Below are 10,959 nucleotides of genomic sequence, written 5' to 3' on the forward strand. Positions count from 1 at the left end.
GCTGCACACAGAGCTGCACACAGGGCTGCTCCCTCCCTGCTGCTCCCAGTGGTATCAGCACAAGCACACGCAGTAATGCTGTGTGACAGCATCACCTTTCGCCTCGACACACAGCTGCTCCTCGCTAGCCCAGGGCAGAGCGTTGAAGTAACAGAAGAAAAGGACAATTTCATCAGAGGAAAATGGCAAAAATAATTTTAGAAAGAAAAATACCTTTTCAGTGTCCTAGAGAAAAGTAAACTGTATAAAAACAGGATCAGTCCGTGACTTCCTTCATCTCTGAACTGGAAAAAAGAAAGAAGTAATCAGAGAGGAAATTACAGTAACTGTGTGATGCTTAATTAAAGCAATTCCTCTGCTTAACTGCAATGCTGGGTAAATACAGTGAGCCGAGTAACAGGGTGTTACTCTGGGAAGGCTTTGCTATTTGCTGATTAAAATCAGATGAAATAAAAGAAACTTCCAGTTCTTGACCAACCTATTTTTGCATGTTTTTCCAGATTTGGGCTAAAGGTACAAGAAACCTGTTTAAACCAAGTACAAAATGCTGCCTGTTTGCCAACCAGAAAAATAACTCAGAACGGAGATGATACTCCATACATACACAGCCAATGTGGTCAAAGATGAACTCCTGAGCTGCTGCTTTCTCGGGGAACTCGAACAGGTGGATCTGTAGAGCAGGAGTGTGAGGTGAGGAGCCACAAAGGAGACGGTACATCCAGAAGTGGAAATTTCAGCTTAGTGTTTCCTTTGGACAAACGAAAGGCAAACGCAGGAACCCACGCTGACCCTTCCTGAACAGCAGAGTTCAGTTTTATGCCAACAGATAACAGATAGAGCTTAAGGAAAGGCTGTAAGTCAACTTATTCCTTCTTCTAAAGGGAGAAGAAAGACCAGAGTTTAACAAATCAGCTTTACAAGGAAGTCACACCTTCACAAGGAGGCACAAGGAGGAACACCTGCCAAGCTCCACCTGGACATGGCTCCAATGTTCTTAGGTGGTGCTATGTGCTGTAAGTTAGGAGCAGGCTCATGAGCTGTTTCTGGTCTGTAGACAGTTCAGGCTCTTTTAAGAGCCATATTTGCAGGAAGCATTTCCATACCCACCCGCTCAGTGAAGCTGTCGGCTTTGTAGCCTGCAGGAGGGGAGCAGTGGGCGGCCGCAGCGAGGATGCAGACAGTGGCTCTCCGGCCGTCCCCCGCTGCCCACAGGCTGTCTGCCAGTGCTGCAGCCAGGGCCTCTCCTTGCTCCTTCTGGCTGATTTTGTGCAGTCTGCAATGTGGGACAGAGCAGAGCACATCAGACAGGTGTGGGCAGGGGCAGCAGGGGTCTGTGTCCCTGTGTCCCTGTGCCCATGTCCCCATGTCCCCATCACCCGCCCGGCCCCATAGAGCCACCAGTTGTGGGTACATCCTTGAGGATGCTGAGTCCCCAGGTGGGGCCTGACACTGGGCTGCAACCGTGGCACCAGAGATTGCACTGAGGCAGCAAGCCTCACTCCTACATCAACAAAGAAGGTAAAACCTTGCCTGGGAGCCAGGCATGATCTCCATCTGCAGCTGCAAACCTGGTTATGTTCCGTCTGGTACAACTTAGAGGCTGGTGCTGGTTTTGTTAGTCCAAACAATGCTAGGGTATGGTTTTGCTTACCTCTCCAAGTGAGTGTGTTCTGTGTTCCTCATGAAGAGCAGGTATTTAATGATGTTTGCCTGCACAGCCATCACAATGGCTCTCGTTCCTCCCTGGAAACACAAAGAAAGCAGCTAGCGGTGCCCATGAGCTCACCTGGCACATGGTGCAGCCCTACAAAGCGCAGCTCCAGGCTGTGCTGCTGGCTGCACCATGGGGAGCTGTTCTGCTTTCCCCAGTAATTCAGGAGGGCCCATGACTTCTCCTGAGATAAATGGGAAAGTAAATTGAAAATATCTGATGTGCCTAAAAATAAGAAATCTCTGTGTGAGATGTGCCCACAGTGGCTCTGATGCTGTGCCATGTGGGGCTGGGTTTCTGTGGGGCGGCTGCAACACCCGGAATGCTGGCTGCACCCGTTTGGGTTCCAGGTGGGGCAGTGAGAGGCAGGAGCTGCACGAGGACAGGTGGGCAGTGCAGGTCTGTGCTGCTCAGCAGCCAGCTGCTGCAAGCGTGCAATGCCGCGGTGTTTCCGGCTCACACCTGCGCCGCTGCTGCGGCAGAGCAGCCATTCCACCCAAAGTTGCTCCAGCATCTGCACCAAAGCCACCCATCCTGCTGAGCGCTGCAGGAAGGAGCGTGGCTGTGGGTCATGTTGCAGCATTACCTTCTCAGCCTCCAGAGCGTAGGCCAGGTCAGAGTGCGGCTCACAGAACCTGAAGTGTGCCCGCGTCCAGTCCTGGCTGAAGGCGCATGATGCGTTCCCGAGCAGCAGCGTCCGCAGTGCCTGCAGGTAAACAGCAGCTACAGCCCCTATGGGCGCCTGCACCTCACTGTGCTGCACAGTGCATGTCATGGTCCTGCCTGCATGCTGCCTGCACTGTGTCCTGCGGGTTGTCCTCGGCCACAGGCTGGGGCTGGGGGAGCTGTGAGGATGGGGAGCTGTGGGGCTGTGCTTGGCCACGGGCTGGGGGAGCTGTGGCTCTGACCCTAAGCAAGGGCTGTGCTTGACTCTCTCCGGGATGGGACTTCCCTGGTTGTGGTCTGCACCACCTCTCCTGCAAGGTTTCACCTCCAGTTTCACACCCGGAGCTTTTTATTACATTTATACCACAGTGGTGGGGTTGTGTCAGAGGTCACAGACATAAGGTTGGTGCTGGACCCATCGCCCACAGGACACCGGTCAGGTTCTGGGGCCCAGGCACCAAGCACTGACAGTCTCAGAACCTTTTGGTATTTGGCAGCTTAGAAGTGCTCTCCTGCTGCTGAGCCTCCTGCCTCTCACAGCTGGTACCTAGGAAAACCCTGGGAGGCAGGGGCATACCTGGCAGCAACCAGAATTATGAGTATGTGTTACAGCCACCCTCTTTGGGAGCCTCATACACAAGTAATGATGGTAACTCTGTAAGCAACAGCAGCAGCCCGCAGCCTTCACACACTGCCAGCTCCGGGTCAGGTTCCATGCTGCCGTGCTGCTCACCATTGCCATGTCCATGGAGATGGGCCGCCCCGCATGCTGGGGCTCCGCAGGTGTCACATGCGGCTCCAGAGCTCCTGTGGTGCTCACTGCTCCGTGCCCACAGCCCGCAGGTCCCTGCAGGGATACAGAGCCGCTGCTGGGGGTTCACTGCTCCAGGCTCCCTCCTCCCAGCTCCCGCTCGCTCCCTGCCCTCCTGTGCTGTGCTCAGCCCTCACTGCCCTTCACCAGCAGCTGCCACCTGTGGGCACGAAGCTGAGCAGCTGAACTCTCTGCAGTGTTTTGGAGTGCTAACAAACCAACAGCGACCGCGGATATTCCTCCTGCTTCTAACAGGGCAAATTCAATCAGGTTTCGTTTACAAATGGTTGCTCTAAGAGGTGTGAGGTGTTCACTTCTAAAAATCAGTTGCAGTCCTGAGTCATTGCACTGCGTATGAACCATGTGGGTGTGCATCTCAGGCACGTCTGTGTCGGGTAAATACATGTCTGTGCATCACTTCCAACTGGTTCCCACTGCTGAAAACAACTCCCACAGAAGTGAATGATTACGGTGTGGAAGAATGTTTGGACTTCAGGATGTGAATGTCTGTGTTTGTCAGCCTGAGCACAGGGCAGGGTCCAAACACATTGAGTAGTTCTTCATTTCATAGCTTTTTTCCCCCATGTTCTTAAATTGGCCACAAAAACTGTTAAGCAGGGTCAGAAAGGGTAATTTACGTTTGCCCCACTGCTTTGGTTCAGACTGGGAAAACGGCCCTTTAGAAAACATGAAGCACACACACATGTCCAGAGGAGTGTGAGCATGTCGGTGTGGGCACCGCAGAGGGACTGCAGTGCCTGGGGATGAGAGCACAGCACAACCGAGACAGAAACACCCACCTGGGGGCTGGTCTGACTGCCTTCCCGGCTGCAAAGGGAAAGGAGATGCACATTAAAAGAAAATAGAGGTGTTGTAATGCATTTGGAAATGGGAAGCAGCCAGAAGAGAACTGCAGGAGAGAAAGCGAGTAAAAGCTGCTGCTTTTACTAACAATATACAACATATAATAATAAGTAATAATAACAACACATCACAAAAAGTCATCTTAAAATTAACAACATTTTAGAACTCTGGAATTTAGAATGCGATAATAATGAAGCGGACTAAAAAACTTACCCACAGAAACTGAAAATTTTTCTCCATTTGTCTAGATCTGAAATTCTGCTGGAGATCTCATCCAGAGCTGCTTGGGGCACCGTGTGCTCACTGTGTGCAGCGTGCATCGTCTGCTCAGCTGTGAGCAGTGTGCACTGCATGCTCCGTGTGCTCAGCCCTCGCTCCCCCGTTGGCACCCTGTGGTGTGCAGCAGAGGGGAGCAGAGCCAGTTGCCCACTGCACAGCCCTCATCCTCTCGTCTGCCTGCTGCTGTCACATCGTGATGAAACTTTAATGAGTGTTGGACACGCTCTGTGCTCCCTGCTCAGAACCCGACCCCTGGAGGAGCCTGACTCCCACCCCAGCCAGTCCGTGCGTACTTCTAATGCTGCTTAGATGTACAGACACACCTGTGTGCTATTTTTTATTGTGATAATAAAAGATCTGAATTTTCAGGAAAACTTTCAAAATATCTTCAGATATTTCTCCTCACTATTTGTTTTTTTTTAAGCATGAAAAATACCATTCTAGAAACGACACAGGGAAAAGCTGTAGCTGATGCTCGTGGATTCGCAACGAAGCACAGAGCGCATGCTGGTGTTTGCTGGTGTTCATCCAGGAGCACCACGCGTGCTGCAGCTGCTGCCTTGGGTGCTCAGACACACAGTGCCCCAGCTTGGTTTGCTGATCAGCTGCTCTGTTTGCCTTGGGAACTGGGCAAGGATGGCAGTAACAGCTGGTCTGACGGTTGTGGGTAGGGTGGGATGGGTCGGGATGGGGATGAGATGGAGTGGGATGGAAGCGCTCTTTGTGAAGGGCTCCCCAGCAGCTGGGCCCTTCTCCATCGCACAACAAATGTGACTGGAGTGGGTTGCCCTTCAGCACTGAGGCAGGTCTGTGCAGTTCTTTATTTTACAAATGTTGCTCCTTCAGAGCAGGCAGGGGCATCTATGGTGGACACAGAACTGAGAGCGGCCTGATCCCCCCACCAGTGGGCAGCAGTACTGCAGAGGAGGACAATCCATGCAACACCAGGAGCAGGGAGGGTGGAATATTGCTTCTCATTGATTGTGGTTTAGTAAATAATACAGTGGAATGTGGTAGAAATTACGTGTCAAAAAGACATACTGTCATTAATTAATAAAGGCACACATATTAATTAGGAAGAGAATTATAAATGAACTGTAGGTGGTCATGGTACCTTGCAGACACCATTGCACACGCTTAGGAACAAGGCGTGCATCGCACAGCCCAGGCCGAAGCTGCTCTGTAAGAGGCTCAGAGGAGCAGGGCTGTGGGTGCCAAACGTCGCACAGGCAGAACCAGCAGCCAGCACTGAATGTTTTGCCATTCATCATGAAAGTATAAAAATGGGTCTCTGTATCAGCAAGGTCAGCCTGCACACCACTGCAGCTTGGGGCTCCCAGAACCAGGCCCTGCATGCTGGGGCTGCTGCATGTGGCTGTGAGAGGATTGCTCATGGCACACAGCTGTGCAGGAGCTGAGCTCTGCAGATAAATGGGAGCTGGGCAGGTCCCCATGGCTCCTCTTCTGCTGAGTGCTCTGTGTGGTGTCCCTGTGCAGCAGTGTTCGAAGGATGAAGCCCTTCTGTGTACCTGTGGTTGGGGGGTGAGCACAGTGCATCTGGTGAGTGGCTGGAGCACCTTGCCTGACTGGGAGGTAAGGGCTTAGAGGCAAATACATCCATTTGCTCAAAGTTTCATCACTGCTTGTGTTGGAGACTCTCAGGCTTTCCCTTGTTAGTGCCTGGTCTGCTGCAGCATGCGTGTGCTGGCTGTGGCGTTTCAGCCCATTTTGTCTGTGTTTATTTGTGCTTCTTGGTGACAACTTGCTGCCTGCTGGCAGCACATCCTCATAGCCCTGGTGGGCGCTGCTGGGTTTGAGCTCACGTTGCTCTGCCCCGGGTTCATCCCTCATCTTGGGGTGCAGCAGTGTGAGTGTGTTATATTGCTGCATACAACACCTTACCCTGAGGCACAAAGCTCTTGCTGTGTGGATTGCTCTACAAAAATGGAGCTCTGGGGAGTTAAAGATTAGGTTTTTAAAGCTCCGAACTCTTTATGGATAGAAATGATGCCTCTGTGTGGTGTCAGCAGGGCACTCGGGGGCTGGGCATCCCCTGCCCTCATGCTGTCTTCCCCTGCGAGTCTGTGGCAGGGCTGGTGCCAAAAGCAGAGCGGGCACTCCTCCCTGCCCTGTTCCCTGCTGCCCAGTGCTGCAGGGGTTGTGCTGAGAGCTGCAAGTGGGTCAAGCTGTGCTGGTGATGGGAGGTGGCTGCATGGCAATCCCCTTGCTGTGCCTCTGCGCCAGCTCTGTGCTGTTGAGTTCTCTGTTCTGTTCACAGCAGCTGCTTTTCAGATCAGCTCTGGAGGAAAGAGAAGCAGATGCCTCAGTAAGGCTTTAGTCCAAGAGAGAAAGGGTATTCTGATCTGGGTTTATCAACTAGCACGTTATCTTTTATTTACTGCGTGTGTCACACAACAGTTATCTGAAACCTTCTCTTGTTTCTAACTTCCTTAAAAGCTGGTGTGGGTGGCGGCTGCTGAGGGCAGCAGTGATGAACACCTCTGTCCTCACGCTGTGTGACTCTAGTACATCAGGTCTGCGGCACCAGTGGCTGTCCCTGAGTCCTTGGGTTTAGAGAAGGGGAACTCAAACCCGGCCAGGCGTATCAGCAGCGTGTTGAGGAAGTGCACCAGGGAGCAGGCCAGGATGATCCAGAAGGAGTCTGCAAACCGTTCACTGTGGGTCTTAAATGTGAAACTTTTCTCCTTAAAGTTAGCAATTTTCTCTGAGAGGTGGTGGATCTTCACCTCGCAGGAGAAGAGGATCATGATGAGGCAGCCGCAGGAACCTGGAAGGAGCGCAAGATGCCCATCGGTGCGGTCCCTGCAGCAACAGCGCGGTGTCCCTGGGGCCTTTGGGCTGCTGGAACTGCCCTGCTACTGGGGGTTGGCTCCCACCCACCCTGCTGCCAACACACCATGGGCAGCATCCGTGCCCCGTGCTCTGCTCTGCCGTGCACAAAGCCGTGCAGCAACACCAGCCCCTCCTGCCCGCCCCTCACGCTCTGTTTGGTCCCTGTGCCGTGGCTGCACGCCGCAGTGGATGTGCAGCCTGCAGAGGGTACTCACAGGCGATGAAGCTCCACAGGTACAGCCCCACGGGGCCGTGCAGTGTTTCGTAGGGGCTGCCAAAGGCATTGTACAGGAAAAAGCCCGTTCCCACCAGCGTGAAGATGATCAGCACCGTGCAGAAGAGAATGACGCTGACGTGGATGCTCGCAGGGATAATCTTGAGCAAGTCTGGAAAAACTAAAAGTGAAGTTACAAAATATTATAAACATTAAGCAAGGTTAATTTGGAAGTCATGCCCAGGCTTTCCTGCTAATCTGTGCTTATTGCTTCAAACTATGCTTTCCCAAGTGCAGTCTGTCCTCCACCCCCACTACTGATCTCACTGGAGGGGCACACAGGAAGCCCTGAAGTTCTCTTTGTGCTCCCAAAGTCATCCTGAAGCTGAGTCATACAATCAGTCATAGAATCATAGAATGGCCTGGGTTGCAAAGGACCACAGTGACCGTCTAGTTTCAACCCCCTGCTATGTGCAGTGCCCATCAGGAGCTGCAGCCAAGGGGAGATGTGGACACCCTGAAGATGGGGTTCCTGTCCTGTGTCTGTGAGTAAAAAGCTCAAGGGATGCATCATATCTGAAGCAGAAGGCCCAAAAAGCAAGGGAATGAGCTGAGAAGATGGAGAACAACAACTCGATTTATTGATATGGGATTTTGTTCTTTAAGGAGAAGTTACTGCACTGTGCTGGATCTTTCCCCTGGCACCCGCATTTATAGTTTTTGTCACTACAATTCTGTGACATATCAGGGAAAAATTAATTTCAGCAGCAATACCATCTTGCAAGAAAAGCACGCCCAGTAATGAATGAAATACTGTGTTAGTGTGCAAACCTGCGACCTTTAGAAAATGAACTGCTGACCTAGAAACTGATGAGAAGCAGCAGGAGTAAATGAGGCAGAAGGCCTTTCCTGGCTGAGCAGAGCTTGCTGGCAGAGCAAATCCATTTCACAATTAAAAGAGATGTAGTGGTCAGGGGGGAGCGTTTAGTGGAACAAACACTGAACTCAATCACTTGGCCTATTTTATACGCCATTTCTCTTAGACACACTGATGAGCATCACCACGCATGGCACTGCTGTGTGGCCGTGCTGCAGTCTGGGATGCACATGGAGCTCTGAGCCCTGCTGGAGTAGCAGTGTTGTATTTGCTCTTTAATCTAAACAAAAGATGATCAGAGAACAAACTGTAATGAAAATGCCAACATTCTCATGGCCAGTTGGTGAGAGCTCACAGCCTGCCCTGCTGGGCTCCTGCAGCTCAGCCTGCAGACAAAGCACACTGCAGGCACCAGCCATGCGGGAATGCGCTGCCGCTGTGCAGCGCAGACGTTGGTGTGCTCCTCCAGTGCATTCTGCTTGGTGCAGTGAATGTGCGCGTAACAAACTTTGGTTGAAGTGTTTGGTTGACACTTCTGAGCAGAGATGAAAAGTGTACAGCTACAGTGAGGGTAAACTTCACCAGAGTACTTCTTGGAGCTGTTTTAGCAGATTGCTCCCAAAATGTGTTTTGTAATAACTGCGGGTGGCATGCAGGGTATGTTGTAGGAGGTGACTGTGAGCTGCTAAAGGCAAACTGTCTTTCCTGCATCATTCCATCGACCTTATCCTTAGGGATGAGAGGTTATGAGCATCACGTGTAAAGCGAAACCATTTCTAACAATCTTTGGTAAAATTTGGTATGTTGGGTACCAAGCTCAATTTGCACATCAGTTGACTGAATGTCAGTCAGTAACAGGTGAGCAGTTCTCAGTCTGTACTGCAGACTGCAAACTTCTGGCTGCTTTGTTTCAGCAGCAGTGTGCACCTATGCCTCAGCTCCTTTGTGGGATTCCTGCTAGCTTAGTTTGTCTTTCGTAACAGAACAGAGGTCGTGGCATTGGCACACACAGGAGGATGACAAAGATTAATTGGAAAACAAAACTATTCAAAGTAATAGCATATATATTTTTCAAATGTGAATGACTGTAATCGAAACATAGATTGCTGAAAATGTTAGCAAGCTTTGCTAGTGTCAGGAAAAGAAAAAGTAATTTAAAGCTGAAAACTAAAAGATGAAGAGCAGCATTTGGCTTTAGAGCATTTTTCTCCTGTTGAGCCCTGTGAGGTACAGGGTCGGTCCTCCCAGCCCCGAGCAGCATTCAGTCATTTAGGCGCCTCTGTTACTCACATGAGAACTGGAAGGGCCTCCCCCCGAGCCCGCACTGCCTCACTCGCTCGCCGTGGAAGAGCCCATAGCGGATCTCCCCGATGAACTTCTCCAGCTCCGGCCCGGTGGCGTTGACCAGCAGCGCGCCCGTCTTGCAGAGGATGGTTCCCTTCACCCACAGCTGGGTGCCGATGGCGGCTGCGGTCCCCAGGGCGCACACGAAGCTGAACGCCCCAGCCAGGCAGAAGAGGATTTTCTTCTGCGGGGCGGGCATGGCGCTGCGCGGGCTGCGCTCTCAGCGGGGGGCTGCCGCGGTGCCCATCGCCGGGAGGCGCCGGCAGCGTGCGCTCCTCCCCATCCTCCTGCAGCTCCTCTAACTGAGCCGCGATCGGAGTGCGGGGCGATGCGGTCCGTCCTCGGTGTCACTTGATAGTGGAGGAGTAAGGTAACGAGGAACGTGTAATTCAACGAGCGCTCCGCTGCCCGGCTGTCTGGTTGGGCAGGCTGTGACAGGGCCGGGCTTGGCTGCCCGTTGAGCTATTGGCCGTGCAGAAGGGAGGCTTTCAGAGGGCTCTGTGTGCTGGGAATCCCTCAGAGCCGGCGGTGCCGAGCTGCTCTGCTCGTTACGGCAGCCGCCCCAGTGCAAGGGAAGGCAGCACGGAGCTCGGGCTGGGCCGGGTGACCCCACCTGCACCCGGCGGCTCCTGCGTGCGTGCTCACGTGGCGTGGGCCCGGCGCCTGTCCTGTGCCCGCTGTCCCCCAGGAGCTGATCGGCCCCACGCTTGGAGCCAAACAGGGCTTTGGTTTTTTTCCCCCTTTCCGTTCTCTGATCGGATCAGTTCAGGGGTGGTTTGTTACCTGTATGCCTGTCTGCAGCAGGAACACTCCATAGAATTAAAAGGAAGCAAGGCGGTGTGCAGGTAAACGATTATTTAAGCCGAGCTTAAAGCTGTGATCATTGCGAGTAACCGGGAGATGGCGCTGTGCTCGGCGCTGAGGGGAGGCTGGGAACGGTGATGGGGACGCGCAGAGCGCGCTGACTGCTGCCTGAAGAGGGACCGCAACGTTTAGGCACAGCTATCACACAAAATAGCAACGAGAGCAAAGACCTGAGCCTATGTGTATATATCTAACAGGTTCGTAGGAAGAATTTAATGGGGGAAATAAATAATCTCATTGCAGTCATATTGCTGCTGAATTTGTGTCACGATTCAGCCTTCTGGTGGCGTTTTCAAACGCAGCAGTATTTTATGCCTTTGAAAATTCCATGCTTTTATGAATGAACTGGGAATGCTCCTGAGGCATTCTGCAGCACGAGTGTTACAGGGCACAGAACATGCTAGAAAATCCCCAAAGCAGCAACTGCAGGGGTCTTTCCTAAGGATCATTACTCTGAGGAAGCCTCCTATGAACAA

At 52.3% G+C, this 10,959-nt stretch overlaps 2 protein-coding genes across 2 annotated transcripts in view; both read right to left on the minus strand.

Annotated features, from left to right (window-relative positions):
- The window catches only part of MINDY4B (MINDY family member 4B), a 6,523-nt gene extending 2,107 nt beyond the window's left edge, over nt 1–4,416 (minus strand). The window contains exons 1-8 of the mRNA XM_042820817.1: nt 4,266–4,416; nt 3,989–4,016; nt 3,111–3,224; nt 2,298–2,417; nt 1,652–1,743; nt 1,108–1,273; nt 605–670; nt 214–284 (exon numbers count right to left, since the gene is read on the minus strand). Of these exons, the coding sequence (XP_042676751.1) occupies nt 214–284; nt 605–670; nt 1,108–1,273; nt 1,652–1,743; nt 2,298–2,417; nt 3,111–3,224; nt 3,989–4,016; nt 4,266–4,405 (797 nt within the window). The 5' untranslated portion in view covers nt 4,406–4,416. The remainder of the gene's footprint in view (nt 1–213; nt 285–604; nt 671–1,107; nt 1,274–1,651; nt 1,744–2,297; nt 2,418–3,110; nt 3,225–3,988; nt 4,017–4,265) is intronic.
- Nucleotides 4,417–6,703: 2,287 nt separating this feature from the next.
- Nucleotides 6,704–9,832, minus strand: CLRN1 (clarin 1). The gene is made up of 3 exons (XM_042820961.1): nt 9,566–9,832; nt 7,400–7,579; nt 6,704–7,119 (listed from the first exon to the last, which is right to left on the minus strand). Exons 1-3 carry the CDS (start codon nt 9,816–9,818, stop codon nt 6,854–6,856), a joined length of 699 nt encoding a protein of 232 aa, XP_042676895.1. The 5' UTR covers nt 9,819–9,832; the 3' UTR covers nt 6,704–6,853.
- Nucleotides 9,833–10,959: the final 1,127 nt, after the last annotated feature.

This window comes from Centrocercus urophasianus, unplaced genomic scaffold (genome assembly GCF_019232065.1).
Source record: "Centrocercus urophasianus isolate 14NV4802_14NV808 unplaced genomic scaffold, USGS_Curo_1.0 seq_19, whole genome shotgun sequence".
NCBI lineage: Eukaryota > Metazoa > Chordata > Aves > Galliformes > Phasianidae > Centrocercus > Centrocercus urophasianus.